We start from the raw sequence: 22,149 nt of genomic DNA on the forward strand, positions 1-22,149 counted from the left end.
TCTTCGTACACAACTTGAAAAATCGTTATTTCTGAACGATTGTCAGTGTCTAGAAGTTTCCGGAAACGACTATTTATTTGAGAGGTAAATTTAAATGAGAGACTTTTAAGTGTATTAAAGAGATTAAGCGTAATATTCTTTGTTGATAATGAAAATAAATAATCACCATTTACAGATAATTATAATAAATAAGACAAAATATTTTTTTGTATACTCAACTAATACATGGTAAAACCCTCTATAATGGTTTTTCAAACTTCTTACATTCCCAAAATGTTAATTGACATAAAAATATTATTTACTTCTATCTTCTGGTATGAAATGCTTGGCTTTGTAATTATTAATAATTAATTTGAGTAACTTATTACATATTGATTGGTAAAGCACGGTGCGGTTGGTAGTTCTGATTGTTTTGCTTAGCGCGCGCACCCCGCCCACAAATGGCTGTCAAGTGCAAAAGTGAATTGATAAATTATTTTATTATATTTTAGGAAATTAGTACGATTTATGTATGAGTATATATATTAGCTATGAATAATTTAGATAGTGTATATATTTTATAATAAGTGAGAAGGTTTTATATTGCCGTGTCCGTGTGAAAATACAGTAAAAATAATCATGTATGGATGTATTAGTAGTTGAATTTTTATAATTAATTCCCAGCTGGTCTTAACCCGTCACTTGATTTTAAATTGTGAATAACGTTGATAAAAAGGTAAAGTATTTTTTTGTGATTTACTTCTTCTATTTGATGTAGCCGAATAATTTCAAAAGTGGTTTCAAAATGTATACAAATATCTTCGCCTTAATATGCGACGAAACAGTTATTTTAAACCTTTAAAGATAACAACAGTGAGTTAAAATGTCTAGAAAATATTATTATGTAGAATTTGAACAAATATTTTTTCCTGTAGTCCGTAAAAATCGCTAAAGATAAAATAGTAGGTGTGACATAGTGACAGAGTTAAGAAATAGGTCACTGTCTGCACTGTAGGTCAGGACTCCCAGGTACTTGTTACGGGTCAAATAGTCTATTAGTGTAATCTTTAATAATCAGTTTACTGTCTTTATTATATATTAGCTGACAGCCAATACAATTATTAACAGTACAGATAAGAATTTTAATACACATTAAAAATAATATAAAATATATTTTTTTTTAAGTTACACTCAAGTTATTAATTTCATATTGCTACAAATTACTTAACAACTGTTCCATTAGTAACTTTACTACACAAACTACTACCACCACTTTGTGGCAAACATTTTTAACTTCCTTTAAAAATATTCAATATAAGACTTATACATAAATAACACAGTATTTTTCCCTTACAGCAACATCTTACAATGGTCCCTTGTGCCATACACTGAAGTTACTGTGAACTAGTGAAATTCTTCTGGCAGCCAGTGACGAGGCGTCCCAATGCATTTTTGGATAGATAAACGCAGCCAGTGTGCCTACACCGGCCGTCATCGTGTCCCATCCTCACTTTCTGCTGGTAAGCTAATCTGTTTAGTTAATAGAACTGAAATAGGTATTGCTAAGTAAAACTAGTATGGGCATAAATTATAATGTCCAAAAATAATCCCATATTATGGACAATGAGGGCACACTAGGTGGATTCATAGAATAATGTAGCTCAATAGCATATTTAAACATCATGCCGAAACACTTTCCAAATGCAAAGTTTCACTACAATTATGGAGATAGCATCAGACTGTGTCTACTTCTCGCAAAAAGGTAACAAGCCTTCTTTCTGCAGGGTACTACCTCCTCACCAAATTCCATCTCAATCGCTTCTACCATCTTACTGTGAAAGTGCATAAAAGTAAAGAAAACAAAGTCGTCTTCGCATTTGTGGATACCTACTTTTAGGGTGAGATGCACCATCAAATTGGTGACAACTCACCGTTAGTAAGGGTGTAGTAAAAATGAAGATGTATCGTAGGGCGAGCCCGAGGGCGCGTGTGTGCGAGCGCGGGCGGGCGCAAGGGCATGGCGGCGCCCGTGCACCGCTTCGCCGCCGTCGACTGCCCGCCGCGCCGCCCGCACCGCCCGCATCGACATGCTGGGTAAGTCACGAGGGACCAAGTAGCCTGCACTGGGGCCCACCAGGGCCGAAGCCTGTCGGGGCTGCGGAATTAAGAAGGAACATGATGGGTCTTACCGCTGTACCCACAGCGGGAGCCAGCGGGCCACGTAGCCTGGGGGACTATTTTAAGGATAAACCGCCAAAAGCCCCAATCAGAAAGCTTTTCTCGCTATTCCAGTGTGCGTTCAACAATATCCATGTTCATGGTGGGTATGGGCAAAACCGCTCGGGGAGGACTTCCAGGAGTAGACGTTTTTCAGCTGTAACGACAATTCCAGTGTGATAAGATAACTACCTACCTACTCTCAACTTTGACTTAACATTGCCTTTTCTAGATAAGGAATAAAACATTGCCATTTCTACTTCGTTTTTGGAATAAGTGAAATGCAGTAAAACTTAAATGGTATAATATAGGCCTCCACCGATGCCCGCGGTCCACTCTTCGCGGCGGCAGAATGACGAGCCGAGCTTATACGTGGAGATACCAGCGGAGCCCCCGCAGCCGACCATCGCCAGCCTCGCGGCCGCGCGCTCCGTCACCCCCGACACCCTGCTTCGGACCGCAGCCCTAGGGCTCCACCACTCGCCCATGATGGCACCCCACTTGAAGTTCGGGATGCTGGTGTCTTTCGCGCTGGCTACTGTGTTCCTGGCGGGGGCGAAGTACTACTTTGATCGGCAGGTGGGCGTGAGTCTATTTTTGATATTTTTTATTTAGTTTTTAAGTTTGGTAATTAAAAATTGGCTAAATTGTATTCAGTTTTTATACTTTTAGTAGTAGACATTTATTTTTCGAGACTATGATTATCTTATATCCTTCCCCTTATTCTATCAAATTCTATGTACTACTTACTTATGTGTATGAGTATAATTTGTCCAACAATTTTACCGCAAAAGCTCTACCTACAGGATAAAAAAAATAACCAGACAATTTTGTTTTTTGAGAGAGGTTGTCAGACAATTAAGGTACCTAACTTTCAGTAAAAATTGCAATCCGTTTTCACCAAACACTGAATCAGTGAAAAATATTACGTCTATCGGCTCACCAGTCTAAAAATGTGTACATACATTGCTGGCGAAGTCAATATTTACCTTTCCAACATCTGGATAATAATAGTGAAATACCTGTTTGTTTGCGTAGCTTTAAATAACCTCATAGCTAACATCGTGTAAACTGCTTTTAATGGCGGTTTGTTTAAATCAGAAAATACACATTGCGTGTTTCTGAAGTACAAACGCAGGTCACGTAAATGAGGAATTTGGCGATAAACTGGTCTTAAAATGGGTAAGTGGAGTACTATAAATGGACTGGGTCAAAAGTGTGCTGGTGGATAAGTTTTATTTTAAGTTAATCTATACTTTAAATCACCCTATGGAACTACTAGCTGCTGAAAAGAATTTAGCAGACTGACTGCTTCAAAGCTAGAAAAAAAACTCCTGAGTAACTGGAAACACACTTTGAGTTTGACTTCGAAAAAACCTATTTAGTCCAGTGGTAGATAATATATTTCTTCAAACAAAAATTCTAGCTATCAGCGGGTAGTAGATAGCGAGTGCGGGGTATGGGTATGGACCTGCTGGTCGGAACTTAGTTTCGGAACGATATCGATCGACTGTTACGACAACTGTATGTACCTGCACTGCGCGGATAAATAAAGCTAGTCGACAAGAATTGTTGAGTGCAGTAGAGTTCGTTTAAGTTGAACTGACTAGCATTTAAAGTGCCCATTGCATCTTACATGACGACTTGAAAAGACGAGCTACATAGGACTTATCGTCCCAGGTGATCCGCGAGCGCGGCGGCGGCGCCGGGGCCGGTGCAGGTGGCGGATCCGCGGGCGTGGTGTGCGCGGCGGTAGCGTGTGTGTGCGGCGTGGGCTGCGCGCTGTCGCTGTGCCGCGCGCGCCCGCCGCCGCCGCTGCCGCCCGACCGCGTGTCCAGCACCGCGCAGCGCGACAGGCAGGTGAGTGAGTGTACTGCAGGGTACAATGTACTATGGTACTGCCCCGAATGCGCGGTGCGAGCGGTGCCGGGGGTCCAGGCGGCGAGTAGGCAGGGGTTGGTGTGCGCAGCGGTGGCGTGCGTGTGCGGCGCGGTCGAGGCGCATGTATTACACCCGCATTTTGTTCACTTTCAGATTATGCAAATACAAGACTGACAATTGACTATAAGCCAATATTTCTCTCCCCCAGCCACCACCCTCAGAACCATCGGACGACATATCACTCGCGACCCTCCTCCAATCGTCTGAGCGCTCGCAGCCTCTATCGGAATCCCCGGAGGCGCCGCCCCCGTACAAGATCGCGGTACTGATGCCCGGGCGCGACGCTAGCCCTCCGCCCCCCGCATACAGCTCGCTCAGCTAGCTAGCGCCGCCCGTGACTCAGGAGTTCATCATATAGACTGCACGTGAGGGTAAGGTTCAACTTTTTATAACACCGATAATCTTACAGGATTCTACCAAATAGTAGTTTTGTTTTTATATTTGGCAACACTGGTTCAGTTAAAGTATTGCCAGTTTGTGGTAGCTTTAGTACTTTTTGTGAAAAATAATCTGTTTAGTCATATTTTTACGACAGTTATGTGAGTGCACTATTCTAGAAATTCTGTGGCTTCCATTAAGATTAAAAGAAGCCAAATTAGCAATATCCGAGATATAGAATAATTTGCATTTAAAATATTTTTACACGTAATTTTAATGTTTAAAAAACCCAAGATTTAGTAAGTCTAGTCCAAACCTTACCCTTGTAGTCTTATGTAAACGTTACTACCCTGACTCACGATAAATCACCATTTACGAATAAAATCACAAAAATGATCTTAATATCTTCACGATCACACTTTTTGAAGAATCCCACCCTTTCTTATGATAACAAGGTTTTCCTTCCCTTCCCAATATTTAAAAAAATATGGCACTGTTCAATAGAAATTTGTACCATTTTGGTAGTTTTTGAACGATACAAAAGTATATAGACTATTTTTATTTTCTTCAAACTGGATGTTAACATATTTCGGTGACCCAACTGTTTGTAACACATAAGTGATTAACTAATTATAATCATATTGGTCTATTAACCGTCTCTGAATCCAGAAATGAAATTGGCTTTAGATACATCATCTGTCTAGCCTTTTCCCAATGATATTGGGGTCAGTTTCCAGTCTAACTAATTGCAGCTGAGTACCATTAGCAGTGTGTTACATACAGTTGGTTCAAAAATATAAAGAAATGAACTGTCTTTTTAATGTTTATGTGTTGTACAACTATGGGGAATTTTAACAATATTAATTGTGGTATGTAAGTAATTTTAGGAATATATTGATGATTGTTATAAACCTGTATGGTTATGAGGAGTATAAAGGACATTCTATCGCCTTCTTTACCATGTTGAATAATTATTGGCTTTTTAACGCCAGTATATGGCTTAAGGTTAAGTAAGTTATTATTGATGGTTCAATTAATTTATTAAAATTCCCTAGAAATAAAATATTTAGGTATTGCACTTAAAACAATGTCATTAAATAAAATTGAAGTGAGAACTGCAAGCCAAAGTCAATGTGAACCATGACTAAGGAATTACTTATGTGTGTTATATAATACATAACGGCCAGCCATTATATATAATTGCCGTCATCAAGGCTTGACAAGATACTTAACATTTTCTGTCCGTACTAGACCGATCTCGATGTAACTAACGTCATTATATAGATGTACTTTAGGAGTTATTACAATTATCACGCGATCGTTCGTAAGTTTTAAATGTAAATAACAATAAATACGGTGTTCAATAATCGGCAAAATAATTGAAATATTTTTAGAATCGTCTCGAAACTAGTTTTTTATCGCAATTATAACGATAGAGAGATAATTTAAAACCCCATTTATTCTGTACATGGTTAGTATAGTATATAATTATATTTATATAGTTTAGTATGTCTGTGGTAAGCGAATATGTATTTATTGTGCTGATGTCGTCCGAATTTTGTATTCAATTTGCGACCGTTTTAGGTAAGACCAGTCTTAAATCATTGTCAACTTGTGTTAGTCCAGCTAATCATGAGACTCCTATTGTTTTGAACAAACAGTTACAATACCCCAGCATCAAATAGTCATTTTAACTACATAGTTTGATATAAGTTCAGATAAACTTGTTTATCTCTCTAAACATGATTCTTTCTATGAGAATATGGCGCAAAAACAGAGAGCAAAAAATCAATTTTATTTAACAAATCCAATTTGAAAGAAACCTGAAAACCTAATTATATCACAGGGTTGCCAGATGAAGGCAAACCAAATACTGCCAAAGTAAAAAAATGCTTAGTAGTTTTTCAAGATTTCATGCACTTCAAGTTCAAGAACACAAAAAATATTAGTCGTTTCGAAGAACGACAGACGAAGACTTAAAAATATGAGAAATATCTGGCAGCCCAACTGTTTTAAATGGACTAGTCGCATTTGTATATTTATATTTCATAAATAAATGGCGAATTGATAACAATGTAAGTGGTGTTGTACTTATTTATATAAATATTATGTTATTTCTAATAAATAATTTTTGCGTTTCTTTGAGAATGCCAGAACAATTGACTGAGATTTCGACGCACAAAGAAAAGTTATACCGATTGGAGTTCTGGTTGTCTAGTTATTATAAAAAAATAGACTTATGTTGTATTGCAATAGAAATTGTATCTCTTACTTATCTGTTTCTTACTTAAAACCCTGTATATGCAATAATAATAACAGACGTATAATACAAGAATGATTTTTGGTCTGATTAATAGGACTAACTGATAGATGATTAGAAGTAAAAGTAATTTCATATTTCGACAAGATATAATTATAATTTATATGTAATAAGTACAGCACCACAAAATAATATAAGTCTAGTCATGTTAGCTCTAATGAATGTGATGTTATTTAGTTGAATTTTTACTTTGTTGGCGTTTACAATACTATTGTTTTACAAATGATCCCTTTTATAGAAAAGGACTGATCGGTTCGTCTTTTATAACAGACGCTTCGTTATTAAAGATTGTATAACTGTGATTTTATTGTTTTATTTAATCCACAATCCTATCCTAAAAAAATCTAAAGATTCGTACCTGTTTACTTCCAGGCACTCTGGCGTCGCTATGACATACTTCAAAACATCGTCAATAGAATATTAGTTTCATAATTCTGAATTTTTGGCGGCCATTTTCAACTGAAAATGAGGAATAAAAATAAAATTCAGTAAATTCATGCTCACATCATTATATATTTTCTATTTTACATAACATTAAGTACAGTGATTGTGTCAAATAAATTATTAAAATTACAAATAACACTAAAAGCGGGCCGCAGTGGATTCTTTACTTTCTAACACCAGAAAAACCATAAATTGATCTAGAAAATTAATAAAATTCTCATATTTGTCTAGTATTGAAATGGCCAGGTTAGGTTTTCCAAGGGAACATATTACTATGTGTAGATTCATATAATTTTTCAGATTTATTTAACATTTAGTATTTATCCTATTCTCTCATTATAATGGTCCACTAAGGCCCCTATACTTTACATAAAGTCTTAGTGTGACAGTGCACTGAATATTACGATACAAATACCCGCATACTGCAAACTTAGTCGGCTGACTGTTTGGGCTCATAAATCAGTATGAAGATGAATGGTAGTACGCACATTACAAAGATCAGGTACTTAGCTGTATCAGGCCGACTGAAAACTTTGATTGGAATCAAGATTTTCTTTAAAAAAAAAGTTACAAACCATCTGTCATCTATTGGCCGACTGTTTAATCTGCAGTGTGCGAGTACTCTAAGGCATAGTTCACACGACACAACTGGTAAACGGTCCGTTTTACTCAGAATTATTAAATATTTTTTAGTGTAATTATTATTTTAGTGCGAAATATCTAAGACCGAGCGTGTCGCATGAACCGAGCCTAACACAAATACGCAAGTATATAACTATTAAAATTTGGTGACAAATTCATATAAACTATTTTACAGTTATATCTCAATAATATTATAGTCGATAATCGATAAAAAATAAAACCATCACATGGAATGTATGTACATCATTCATAATTAATTGTATTTGTCATAAGCCTCGATTACTTGTCATTATATAACACAAAACAGAAACAAAAAAAATCATTCGATATTTCATATAAAACCTTTCAAATACAAATATCAAGTGAAAACAATAAATTTGCAGTGAATTCGTATATCAATATAATTCGGTTGAATAAATACAATATCGAGTATATAATAAAATTGTTTTTTACTACTATTTCACTAAATTAATGGTAGCATTGAAAGGCGCGCTTACTCAAATTAAAATTGTAAGTATGCCAATTTCCATCAACGCAATATGATTTTAATAAGAAGCCATCTTGATGGTTAAATGAGGAATAGTAGTAGTAGTGTAAAATCAGTTAAAACATTTAGCTTTTTGTATGGAAAACTTCGTCATGCAAGCATTAAAAAAGTTTCGTTTCTAAGTTCAGACGAACAATGTTTTCAGCCGGCTCAAAGGGTTACGACGTCCTTTCATTAATATTGTAATAAACACTTTTGGCGCAATTGTTTTAAAGTTATGTTTTCTTACGCGCCGTCATTTTGGCGGTCGAAAATATTTTGCGTCTAAACTCGGCAGTAAAATATAAATTAAACTTAAGAACGTTCAAGAAATATATATTCATAAGTCAAGCAATTCATTTACGATTACAGATACACAGATTAAAAATATGACTAGCCGTCAGCTTTAAGTTAAATATATTTATTTAAGTAAACACGTAAAGCGCTCATAAGACATGGTCCGTTACATCTGAATCAATTGACTAAAGTAACATCGATATGTGTTCAGCATTTCACTGACACCATATCTCTAGGTAAAGAGAGGCTAAAAAACTGTGTAAAGTTTTAAATATTGTTTGGTAAGCGATAAATCGAAAAAATGAATAGGAATTTAACAGATTATCACTAATACGTATTTGAACCATATAAATAAATACATAAATGTTTCGGAATGATAAATTATCTGATTATTTTACAGAATTAATTAAATATTAGCACAATTAATACAGTTACTGGTCTTGACATACATATTCGAAGTCTGTCAGTCAAGCTTTTTTCATAAGAATGAATTAAATAAAACTTTCAAAGGTAGCAGCCAAACATGAGTATGGGAGAGCCTTAGACAGACGAAAAGGCTAAAATCAGTAATGCACATATATTTTTACGTATTAATAAGAAAACATAACTAAAACATTTACCACCTAATTATAAAACCTGGTTTTGAAAAGTATCAGCCTTAGTACTAGGTTTAATCCATTTACTTTCTTCAAAAGACTGTTTAAACCTAGCACTAAAGCTGGTACTGTTTAAGATCACGTTTTATAATAAGGTAATATGTCTCGATTGTCTAACTTCTTTTCACTACACACATTTATTCCTAAATGTATTTAAAATAAGCACACATTTGAAATTGTAAACACATTTAGTATTAAATGAAGTTAGTGTAGTTTTGCAATCGAGCCTAAGAACCTGCTTTACCTCTTCCGAATAAACGAGAACCTATCAGATTACAGCCCAGACAAGTTTTTAAACAATCAATATCACTTCGTCATTCTATATGTTAATTTTTCTTCCTAGAGGTAGGAATTTGACATCCCTTACCTTTGGGCTTATGTTAAAATTCTAGTAAGCAAATCAACAGATATAATGATATGATGATGAGGTATAATGACGTTAGACGTTGTGTGTTAGTACCTGAGCGGGAAAATTCCATTGGTTGTCTAAAAACTTCTCCACTTTTGTGGGCCTTATTCATGATTGTAATAAACTTATCCCACAGATAAATAAGTAACTTACACAGAGATGGTAAAACAGGCTATATTAATCTACATAATATGTATAATTTACCGGCTTTCAGGCTGGAGATCATCACGCCGTATTATTAAATGGGAAGTAAGCAGTGTCGTGAAGTATGGTCTATGGTCTATACTCGTTGGATCTCGAACAGTTTGACATCTGTGTCGTACCAGATTGGCGGGTCCACGTTGCTATGGTAACAAAAATAAATGGTGTTATTACAAAACACAAAGTTAAGTATGGTCTAACTGTTTTTTGGTGCAGTTGACAGTCCTGAAAGTCAGTCACAAAAAATGAAATTTTCCCACGAAAATTTATAACTGGCAACTGCCCAAAAAAATCAGTAAAAATCTATAGTGCAACAGAATTTTAGTGCAGTTGACAGCTGTCAATTTTTAAGGGAAAATAGTATTTTATGTAGTGAATGAGGTAACTGTCAACTGTACCAAAAAAGGTCAGACCATAGATAAATCTTAAAAGGCAAGTTGTTATTTAATCTAAATATGCTGAAAATCAGCTAATTTTGAACGTCGCAAAAATACAAAGACATTCCCCAAAACCCCATTCAAACTAAAAGTTAAGCCCAACATTTACTTTTTATTCTCCACTTACCGTATATAAATAACGCCCCACAAATAAGTGCGGAACCAGGCGGCCGTGCCGGCGTTGGCCTGGTACTTGCGGATGAGGATCGGGTGTGGCACCGGCAGCAGCCCTACTAGGGTACCGTGTTGTAAGAACCGCAGGATTTCTGACTCGTCTGTTAGACCCCTGAGAGGAAAGAAATATTTTTGTCAATATTTTTAGGTTTTTAGGCTAGACTTTGCCTTTGGAGTATGTATGTAATTGGACAAGTGTTATCGCTTATTGCATCATCCTAACTCTTGGTTAAGCACTCAAATTATAACTCAAGAATGGCTGAACTGATGTCCGTAAAAATTGATGGGGAGGTACCATAACAAAGAGAAGGTTATAAGGTACTTTTACCCCCATCCGGGTCCGAGAATAAGTCCCTGGAGACGCAGGCAGAAGGCAGTCAGCAGTCTATGAACCCAAGGTCACCAGGACCAGCAGCTCGACACCAACTCGCGAGTGTCCACGCGACCACTGCCTGACACAGCGATGCTGTTCCTCTGTATACATACTTGTCGATGCAGATCTTCTCGACCTGCGGCACGAGCACCTGCAGCAGCCGCATGATGGTCTGCAGCGGCAGCTTGCCGCGCCAGCTCGACACCCACTCCGCACTCGCTCGCCACTCGCGACTGTCCACGCGACCAGAGCCTGATACAGCGATGCTGTTCCTCTGACAATCAGAAGAAATGCCAATGTCAAATATCAAAAATTCTAATCAAAACTGTCAACAGAATGTCCAATTAACAACATAGATAAATTGCGGGTCGTACGGAAAAAAGCCACTGAACATAGATAGAATGCCTCTTAGATATCTCTTATCCTTTGCCATGCAGATAGCGCGAGTATAAGGCTCAATTTACACCACCGCGAAATGGCAGCCACTTTTTACAACATAGCATAGCATAATGACCGTAATCACAAAATATACTAAACTAGGAAATAATTACGATATGAGTTGATAATATGATTCCTGAAATTAAAAAACTCCACACACCACTTCTTTGCCGTCGGTCGCGTCCGTCACGTGTCCATCTCTAACTAAACAACTAGTAACTAGAACTTACATGTGCCACAGCCCTCTTCTCCCCTTCATCCACATCAGCATCATCAGGTCTATCCTCGCCATCAGGGCCGGCCCTCGCAGGCAGCAGCCTGTCTCTAGGCTCGCGAGTGTCGCCGTCGTGTCGGACGGTCGCATCGGTCGCGTCTGTCGCGTCGATCGTGTCGGACGTGTCGGACGCGTCGCCTTCGAGGCGTTGTGGTGGCGGGTGCGCTGATTCGCGTTCTGTCATTGTGCTTATTGCTGTGAGGAAATAGAACAATGTGGATTAAGGATATAAGGGAAAAAATAATGTTATGCTATAAGTACAGCCAGAAGAAAAAGGATACGAGGATACTTGCGAATTATTCAGTGTGCTGCAAAAAAACAGCTGCATCTGCATTAAGAAATAAAGATAACACCCATTTCTTAAAGGACGACTTCAGACAGAAAAAGATAAAAGAAGAAGGTACAGCTTAAATTACCTGCTGGTTTTAACCGACTTCTGAGAAGGTTTTTAATTCGGATGTTTATATTATTTTCCCAAACGCGTAAAAAAATGCAACTTAAGAAAACTTACCGGGTGTCTCAGCAAGCGTAGGGTTGAGAGTGCCAGGCTCCGCGGGCTGGGCGGGTCTCGAACCTTCCATCGGCGTCTCTGCTACCGATTCCGCGCTCCTAGACCTAACACAATATTCCATGTTAACTACAAGAACACCATTATTGATTATATACTTACCTTTATACATAGAGAATTTACCATCTGAGTTCATTTGGTAAATATAATTGTTTGTTGGTATTTTTCAGAACAAAATTAAATCATCGATGTAAAGATGAGATTTTTTATCATATCTGGTTATGATGACTTTTGGAATTTTGGTGAGTGCTTTTGCAAAAAGACGTTTTAGTAGTGTTTGCATGCATGTTAGTTGTAATTATTGTTTTTGGGCGAATATGCTAGGCATATTAACAAAAATACCAACAAACTATCATATTTATCATACAATACGTTAAAATTTAATAGACTTGCAGTTATTAAAACAGGACACATTTCAATCATCATGCTGTTAAGATGATGATTAAAATTAGTACAAACATTCAAGATGTTGTGAGAGTGTCAGGCTGTTACAAAATGGTATTTATTAAGCATATCACTTATCCAACTGAAAACTCCCACATAGACAAAATTCTAAATTAATTATTGATATACTATTCATTATTAGGCGTCGGCTTCTAGTCTAACCGGATACAGCTGAGTACCAGTGTTTTACATGAAGCGACTGCCTATCTGACCTCCTCAACCCAGTTCATCACCCAAAGATCAACAATCTAAATCAACCAAATATTAAAGTATCAAGATTTTTTACAAAATGTATGTGTAGAAAAAATCTTGACACTTTGAACTATTTTATGTAGTTTTTCTATTGGATAAGCAATTATTATACGAGTGCTTTTTACTGTCACTTCAATACAGCCACAAATATTGGCATAACTTTCTTTCTATCAAGTGCGAACGAAGTACAAAATGACAGCGCAAGTTACAAGTATAGCACATACGTTTAGTTTCTGCCTAGCCCAATGATAAGTCGTGAACATATGTTTAGTGTTTTAGCGTTTTGTTTGTACTAAATACCGCGGTCGTCGTTTCGGCAGCTCTGGCTTACAAACTCCGTTGTGCACGGGCTTTGCATCGACTTGCAGAGGCGTTTGGTCGGTCGACTGATGTAAACTGAATAGGTATAAATAGTTCATGTAATATTTTATTGAATAGATTTGTTGGTGAAATAAATTGTTGTGATAGTGTGCAGCTTAAATATAGTCTAACGGGTTTTGTGTTTGGTGTAGGTTTCATCGAGGTTTTTTTAAGTGTATTTAAAAATCCAGTGTAGTCCAAACTTTTATTGCATTTTTTTTTTTGTCATAATACCTGGGTAGTGTATGTCCTATGGTCGATTAAGAAGTGCTGGCTCCGTGCTTCTTCGGTAGGGTGGCTAGTGGCTACTTAACTTATGCTATCTCACCTGGGTAGTGTAGTCTTATGGGGCACCAGCCCCTTAGCCCTGCCGGCCGCTAGCGAGCGAGCGATGGCTCCGTGCTCATGTGGCAGGTTGGCTAAATTGTGGAATACTGCTCGCTTGCGGATTATTGTGTAAACTAAGTTGGAATTACCTGAGAAAAACAACAAAATAATAAGTAGATAAAAAAAATAAAAAACACGCTTATTGTAACGTTTCTTAGCTAGTTATATGTTGTCATCAGAACTCAGAGTTTGCAAAATTTCATCCTAATCGAAGACCGGGAAGTGGGTCAAATTAAGATTCCAAGATTTTCTTACATACATAGTTACAAGTGAAGCTAATATAAGGGTGTTAACAAGAACTACGTACGTTTGTGTATGTACGTATGTATTAGTTTATAATTTATGTAATGTTAATTATTATTTGTTTATTGTATTTTCTATGGGCTCTAGTTGCCTGAATTAAAGGAATTAATAAATAAATAAAAATAATAAAAATAAAATTCATTAGAAAAAAATCTTTCTTACTATAATCTACCTATTTATGTATGTGTCACTTACCATCAAATTGGTACTGTATCATATTATTAAACATCTCGAGTAAGAAGAACACGAGGTGATGGTGGTGAGGCTGTGAGAACAGGAACCACGGCGTGCTGAATGCTTCTAGAAGGTGCAGCAGTTTCGTGGACGCCACCATTGATAGAGTCTTCAGGTACGGTGATACTGGGGATTGAAGAATAAAGTTTAGAAGACGAAGAAGTCTAAAAATAAAATTAAGTGCAGCAGAAAAGTAACCTTTGATTAGCACGTGATTTTGACGGATATGTAACATTTCTAGTCAAAAATACACTTATTATGTTCGTTTTGTTTGGACCCTGAAAAGTTATCCGCTGGACTTTTTTGAATAGTTTTGGTACTGTCTGATGATGAGCCTCCAATCGAAATCATCAAGACTCCAGAGGTCACTTCAAGTTCACCGGAACTGTGTTTTCCAAGACTTGTTGTTGTTTCTATTTATTCAATCCTGTAAATGTCCTGTTAAAGTACACATAACTCACCGTTAACAAGTATAGTGAGCAGACAGTCGAACAGCGGCTGCAGCCTCTGATGTCCAGTCGTGATGATCTTGTGGAACACCACGACCAGCAGGTCGGCGTGCGAGCCCGTGAACACCGGGATGTCCATGGCAACCATCGCTTTAGTTTATTCTAACACACTTTTGCCACTAAATGGAGGCGTCACCAATTTTGTCCTACCAGTTTGTTGACCTCAGCGTTTATACCAAGTATCTTGACTGTTCATGCACACTATAATATATAATATTATAAAGCTGAAGAGTTTGTTTGCACGAGCTAATCTCAGGAAGTACTGGTCCGATTTGAAAAATTCTTTCAGTGATAGACAGCCCATTCATCGAGGAAGGCTATAGGCTATATTTTTTATCCGGGTTCCCATGGGATGCAGGCGAAACCGCTGGCAGAAGCTAGTCATCTATAAAGTACCACTTACCATTAACAAGTATAGTGAGCAGACAGTCAAACAGTGGCTGCAGCCTCTGGTGTCCAGTGGTGATGATCTTGTGGAACACCACGACCAGCAGGTCGGCGTGCGAGCCCGTGAACACCGGGATGTCCATGGGCACGGTCGCCGTGTACGGCTTGTTCAGCCGGACGCCCAGGTTGCGTTCCCCGGATAGGAGTAGGAGGATGAACACTCCGATGTGCATTAGGCCGACGCGAGCTGGTGGGGAAAATATAATATTTGGTGTGTGTAAGTATCAAGATTGTTGAAAAATATCTGCATTTTTGTGATAAAGTACATAGCTTATTCATCATCATCATAATTACATGAATCAAAAGCAATCGGATTTTAGGAAACATCGTCTAAGAATGAAAACCTCGGAAATGCAGCTTTGTTATTTTTTTATTGCATTTCTACGAAGAAACTTTGTACAGCACACTTACGAGGTTGTGGACTTATACGCCAAGTAGTCATTTTTAAGCATAGTAAAATTATTAGGTTAAGATTTTGGTAATAAAGTAGGAAAAACCTTACATTGGTCAGCTCGCGAATCGTTGAGGTGATACAATATGGGCACTAGTACTTCTAGCACGTCGCTGCTCTTCAATACGTAGTACATGAATTTCTGAAACAACATCATTATTTTACTCGGGTTACACGTCCAAGCAAGCAAACTTAATAAGGTGTTCTCTGGACATAGATTTTTTCAAAAATAATATATTTTTTACAAAAAGGTACTTTTCTTAGAGCTCAACAGCTCGCCAGTTTGTAACTTGTATACCTTTAAAACGTTTAGTATATCTTTTCTCTATGTATTTTATTCATCAATGTTACTTCTTACCTTATTATAATCACACATCTTCCAAAACAGCACTAACAACTCCTGATGCAGATTAACCTTCTTCGCCGAGTTCGGCAGATAGGTCTGTGCCAGTGGATTGTTGAGCAGCCTGGTGACTCCTCGGAGGATGAACTGGAAGTCCTCATCGCGATGGATGCGGGATAGGTAGTTGATGAAGAGGTTGTCTGGGAGCGTCTGCGAAAATGTGCGTGTTAGGGTTTTGAGGGTACAACGTGTGATTGAAGTCTGAAATTAGTTTTGAAGGATTTGTGTGATGAAGTGTAGAGGTAAAAAAAAAATGTTGTGTTTTTTTCAGTAATGTCTTTTGCTTTTCTCAGCTGATTTTAGATTAAAGGTTTCTTAATAGAGCTACTTTCATTTTGATAAACCAAAAATCATGGTTTAAAAACTTTAAGAGGATTATTTTTAACGTCTTTTTATTTGGCCTTTATTTGAAGAGTAACTAAACCCTTTAAATATCATTTCGGACTTCAGTCACACGTTGTACATTTATTCGATAATATTGTGTGTTAGTATGTCAACGGTCATACCGTCATTTGTTTCATAGATCCCAGCTGGGGCTGGTAAAATAAACAGGAATTAATCATTAATAGCTTTATTTATTTCCTTATGTTTTCTATGAAATAAGCCAGAATATAGCTATTAAATGGCGAAGCATATAATATTTGGACATCACATACTACTCGGTACTCTGTGCTTGGTTTGCAAGCTTTATATATAAGCAAGCAAAATGTAATTTATTTATTTTGATTAATGTGATATGTGTAATATTGTATTGTAGGATGATTTAGCTTGTGTGTGGATTTTATATTGAAGCTGCGAACTTACTTCATCAGAGTCCTCGTTGACTGCATTACTGGTGTCATGGTCTAAAGTCACTATTAATACTTGAAGAGCCACCTGTAACAAGATATTAATTCTCTTAACGACTAGAATCGATGGAATAAAAATTGGTATGTGTCTGGTTGATGGCAACGTAAACTATGTTACACATATTCTATACTTTATATTACCTATTGTATAAAATAAATATGTATATACCAGGTAAAACCAAATGTGATTGTACTATAGCTTCACCGTTAAAGAGTAACTCTTATAAGAATGCATAAGGCCATTTTTCGAAACTGCCTCGATGATTTTCGTCATATCGAATAATGTTGATTGTTGAACAATCATGCTTGAGAACATACTGAGCCTTTACTAGGGCCTTCCTAAGGCCTAAATGGTATCTACTTACCTCAACGAGCGGCTCCAGTGTGTCGGCGAACAGCAGATGGTTGTACGGCAGGCCGAGCCCCACGGGGTCGTATGAACACACCGTGTTCACTAGCGACGTGAACAGAGGCAGTGCGTGACGGTTGTCTGGACTTGTCAGGTAACTGCTAACACGTATCTACTTACCTCAACGAGCGGCTCCAGTGTGTCGGCGAACAGCAGATGGTTGTACGGCAGGCCGAGCCCCACGGGGTCGTATGAACACACCGTGTTCACTAGCGACGTGAACAGAGGCAGTGCGTGACGGTTGTCTGGACTTGTCAGGTAACTGCCACAACGTACAAATAAAATTATCACTAGAATTCTCAAGAAGGACAAAACCCGTGGAAGAAACTTGAAAAAAAATCCCCATTTTTCCCCTGTGAAAGTACCGTAGGTAAGTTAATTCACATAACTGTAACCAACCAAAAAGGGGGCCATCTTCAATTTTACACCCATTACAAACCAAAAAACATCTCATAATCAAGTAGGCACACTCACGCGATCCACTTATTATGATGCGAGGCGGCATGCGAGGCCGGCTTGTATATCGTCTCGCTGAAGCAAGTCAGTAACAACCGCAGTAGCTCAGTGCGGGCGGCCTCGTGCGGGGACACGCGGGTCGGGGACCTCGCGAACCCCACGCCTCCTGCCCAGATGTACTCGCAACTGTCTAGTGAAGACAGTTCTTCTGCTCGTTCCTAATGTGATAAACAAGATATGAAAAATACAATGTGTTGCTAAAAGATGACAGCAGTAACCGTATAACCAGTTAAGGTTATGGCACGAGGTCCGAGAGGCCTCGTGTCATACATGTGAATTGTGATGGAGACCGTATGAACAGTCCAGGGATAAAAAAACTTGAGTTCGCTCCTACATACGAAAAAAAGATTTTAGAAATGCATATCAGCGCTGAAGGGCATGACCTAGTTTAGCTGTTGATGCGCAATAATGCATTACTATTAGGTACTATTGCATTATTATGAGGTCACTATACATTCATTTATTAGTAGCAACATTTAAGCCATGTGTTAAAACTCTATGACAACATCGGCTAAAAAAGAAACGATGATATAACAATAACCGCCCAAGAAGTACCTAGCGCCCATTAGAATAACATATAAGTATACTACTTTATATAAGTAAGCGGTGCACACAAACTAATAAAAAGTAAATAATTAAATAGTAACGAATCAATGCGCTGAAAGGCGTGACCTTCAAGTCATTGTTCCAATTTAGACCTTGAATATATTAAACGTAATGTATTTGCTTCCATACTGATTTCGGCAAATAGGATACAGACGTAGTTTAATGAAACCATTGTAGAGCTAAAACAAAACTGCACGTTATTGACGTCTCGAATCCAAAAATCGGTAAATTCACCGTATGCAGTTTAAGGAGTTGCAGTCAGCAATTGCAAAGCTAAGCGCGGTCTGCCCATGGACGGGTGACCATCTTATCTTAACGACTTCCTCCGATTACCAGTCTTACTTAAGGGCTTGCATATTCTTATATATACAACCCATTTGAACCCATATGTAAAGCGATGTTCGATAACAGCAAGAAATATGTCTTTTATACGATAAAAATGTGCAATAAATATGCACTAAAATGAGAAAAACAATATAAATTGCAATTCTTTGTTCAATCCATAAAAGTTATTTCCTAGATAGGTATACTCTGTGAGGGTTTGGAACAATCCTCCAGCATAGATTTTTTCCTAATTAATAAAGGATGCTGTTGTTTTTTAATTTTTAACACCGTTTTGACCAATGGGTGGCAATTTCACGGCTAATTATGGATTATCTTTATAGTAAAATGGTGCAACTCTACCAAAGTGTGATAGCAATACTTCAACCTCGCTAAAGCCTTTGTTATAACCGTTTCCATGACAACCAGGATAACATACTGCGTTGGCGTTATACCCTCGCTCTAGTGAGCACGCGACAGATAAAACTGACTGATAACTGATATGCCGTGGGAATTCATAATGGATGAAGCAATACGCCACCCACGATAGCTGTCCGTATAAATTAGTTTTTATTTCCATTAAGTAACTTAGGGACAATATAACAAAGAAATAGTTAATTGACGCTTTGAATTATATCTTAATTTTACTGTTTCTTGCGGTACCACTCCGTTGTTGTGAGGGTACTTCTTCTCAAACATGGATCAAGATATTCTGATGTATGTATAAGCTGCCAATTCCAAATCCATTAAGTACTTTTAGAGTGACAGAGTAACAGATACACATGGGTGTCCAATATACATCATTAAACGTCCTTAAAACTTTCGCAGCTATAATATCAATAGTTAGGATTATAACTCACTGAATTTTGTTGGAAACACGGCTGATATAGAATGTCAAGTAAATTGAGATGGGCACGGACAAGAGGTGGGAGGGTACCTCTTTACTACTTCTACGTATGTTGGGTCTTAGGGGTGAAGAAGGGTATTACATTCATAGCCTCGTTAACTTAATAAGAGCACTGATGGAACTCTAATGACCCCTGGGTCTTTGTTTGATTATATCCAACCACTATTAACGTTGTTATGGACGCAATGTAGAAATAAGTCTTGTAAGAAATATTTATAATATCGTGCTTTCGACTAAGTATGGCGATGTGTTTATGGCGGGTTGTAACATTATTTATGATAACCAAACCATAACCGGCCGTGAAATTGCCGCCCATTGTTCAAATCGGCAATTTGATAACTTTGTTACAGTTAAATGGTGCAAATCATCGTTAATGTCCATTACTTCTTAGAGAAAAAATCTACATTCGTTAATCAGACCAAGTTTACGTTAGATATTTTTTATCCCAAAAAAATGCTTAGTTCCTAGATAATTCAGAGGCAGATTAAAAAATAAAGAAATCTACATTTGTTAATTAGACCAAGTTTAGGTTGGAATCTTTTTATCTCCAAAAACGGTTTAATTCCTCTATCTTTCCTACAGAATACGATTAAATAATAAAATATCATTAGATATAACTAACTACAAGATATTTAATTAACTCAGCATGTAACAAATCTATTGCAATGACATCACCGTTACGATTTTCGTCCATTAGCACTTACAAAGTTACAACTAACGCGAGATAGTGCATACACGATCGATATATTGATAAGATATAATATTGTATCTGAGCTGGTACTTACGGGACCCGCCCGCTTTGTTGTCGTCACTGTGAAGTCTGGGCAGAAGAGGAGATCCTGTGGACAAATGTGACGTTAAAATTGTGTCTAAGGTCTAAGGTTGATGATGATATCTAAGGTTTATCGAAGGGTACCTGAATGTATGCGTAGTCGTATACGCGTGCATAGAAACAATATTTGAGTTCCAACAGACCGCAATACATAGAGCACGCGTGCTGACTCTTCACCCCAAAGATTTTTTTTAATCTGTGTATGCTTTAAAGTTAACACACACATTAAAGCGCCTGGTCTGTACAATATTTAATGTGTCAATGTGAAATATTCAATATGTCTACTGTCTGTCTGTTACTTTAAACATAATTTTTGTTTCCGTTATCATCAGTCATTTTTGTTTTTCTAATAAATACTCAAATAACTCAAAGTAACTCACACAAACAGCATTGATGAGTGACTGTGCGAGAGGCACGGACTCATTCTCGGCCGCTGCTGGCAATGATGACCAGAAAAAGCCGTGCCACTCCGGTTCCTCCAGCATGTAGGGTAACACTCTTGTGAGCAGACGGGCACAGTTTAGTGCTGAAATTAATAATTTATATTTCGAATTTTCTCCCATGACAGTAGAGCTAGTATATAAAACTACCAACCGTAAAGATATAGTTAGCAAAACCCCTTATTATTTTTTATATTTAAATAAAATATTCACTGTTTAAATGAAACACTACAGATATTTAAATTTTCTTATTATATAAAATATATAAATACTGCTAAACATTTATGATTCATACATCTTCTACTTTTGCTATGTTTACATGAATCATGTTGAAATGACATTTTGAAATAATATTTAGTAGGTAACAGTATTTCAGGAATTGTATCAGTAACTTAAAGTATGTGTCAGGTAGGAAAATGTACATCCTGAATGACTAGTTTATCCTTGAATCTTTTTTAAATCGTGGATGAAATTGAGTGTGATAAAAGAAATAAATAATAAGAGTGAAATGTAGCTTATCTTAACTACTTATAGTAGATTTTTTTTAGCTTAAAGAGCCTGAATATGTGTCATACCAGTCTGCTGTTCCCTCTGAGTCCTGCAGCTACTGTCCACCATCTTTACCAGTTTCTCCACAGCCTTATACACTAGTGTCGCAAGATTGTTCGGAGATTCTTCTCGTAACGCACGGATCTCTGCTCCAGGCACCAGCGCGAACACATCCTGGACATTGGTCACGCTCTCCGACCAGAACTGATCCCAAAAACTGTCATCCGAGGAGTCAATAGGCTAAAATCAAGAAACATATCAATACTCACTCACCAACTTCGTAAATATACTTATTGCACCAGATTTAAAACACATACCTGAGTCTTTGAGGTAAGCTGTACGACAGCTTTCCTAAAATTAAGTTTTGTGTCAGCGTTACCCATTTTCACGATTTCTAATTGTTTAAACAAAATAAATCCATCTCAACATAAGTTCTCATAAAAACAATGAAATATGACAAACTGACAGATTGTTGGTTTAGTTGACAGAAGACGACGTGTCAAAGACACAATAGTTTTACTTTTCAGAGAATTTAGGTAAGTACCTTTTAAGGTAATGTCTAAAATGCACTATTATGGGGTGTAATAGTCAACTCAAGAGCTTCGAACATCATCTCAAGAGGCTCTCGTTAGGCGCCTGGGTCATGATTCAGAAGGT

General features: G+C 37.4%; 2 protein-coding genes across 3 annotated transcripts; one reads left to right on the forward strand and one right to left on the reverse strand.

Moving 5' to 3' along the window:
* The first annotated feature begins 302 nt into the window (after positions 1–302).
* LOC110383672 (uncharacterized) lies at positions 303–7,137 on the forward strand. 2 transcript variants are annotated; one of them, XM_064035728.1, is made up of 6 exons: positions 303–715; positions 1,336–1,499; positions 1,950–2,073; positions 2,508–2,781; positions 3,877–4,056; positions 4,286–7,137. In XM_064035728.1, exons 2-6 carry the CDS (start codon positions 1,424–1,426, stop codon positions 4,457–4,459), a joined length of 828 nt encoding a protein of 275 aa, XP_063891798.1. In that variant the 5' UTR covers positions 303–715; positions 1,336–1,423; the 3' UTR covers positions 4,460–7,137. The 2 variants fall into 2 exon arrangements, with proteins under 2 accessions (XP_063891798.1, XP_063891799.1); XM_064035729.1 differs by having other exon boundaries at positions 2,508–2,775.
* A 191-nt stretch (positions 7,138–7,328) lies between these two features.
* Positions 7,329–21,987, reverse strand: LOC110383685 (protein HID1). The gene is made up of 17 exons (XM_064035730.1): positions 21,810–21,987; positions 21,519–21,732; positions 20,884–21,029; positions 20,457–20,510; positions 17,796–17,995; positions 17,442–17,583; positions 16,869–16,940; positions 16,020–16,214; positions 15,713–15,803; positions 15,167–15,397; positions 14,216–14,380; positions 13,659–13,806; positions 12,218–12,321; positions 11,663–11,901; positions 11,108–11,268; positions 10,575–10,733; positions 7,329–10,153 (listed from the first exon to the last, which is right to left on the reverse strand). The coding sequence occupies exons 1-17, from the start codon at positions 21,873–21,875 to the stop codon at positions 10,090–10,092; spliced, it is 2,451 nt and encodes an 816-aa protein (XP_063891800.1). The 5' UTR covers positions 21,876–21,987; the 3' UTR covers positions 7,329–10,089.
* Between the last annotated feature and the right edge of the window lie 162 nt (positions 21,988–22,149).

Source organism: Helicoverpa armigera, chromosome 8 (assembly GCF_030705265.1).
Source record: "Helicoverpa armigera isolate CAAS_96S chromosome 8, ASM3070526v1, whole genome shotgun sequence".
NCBI classification, from domain to species: Eukaryota; Metazoa; Arthropoda; class Insecta; order Lepidoptera; family Noctuidae; genus Helicoverpa; species Helicoverpa armigera.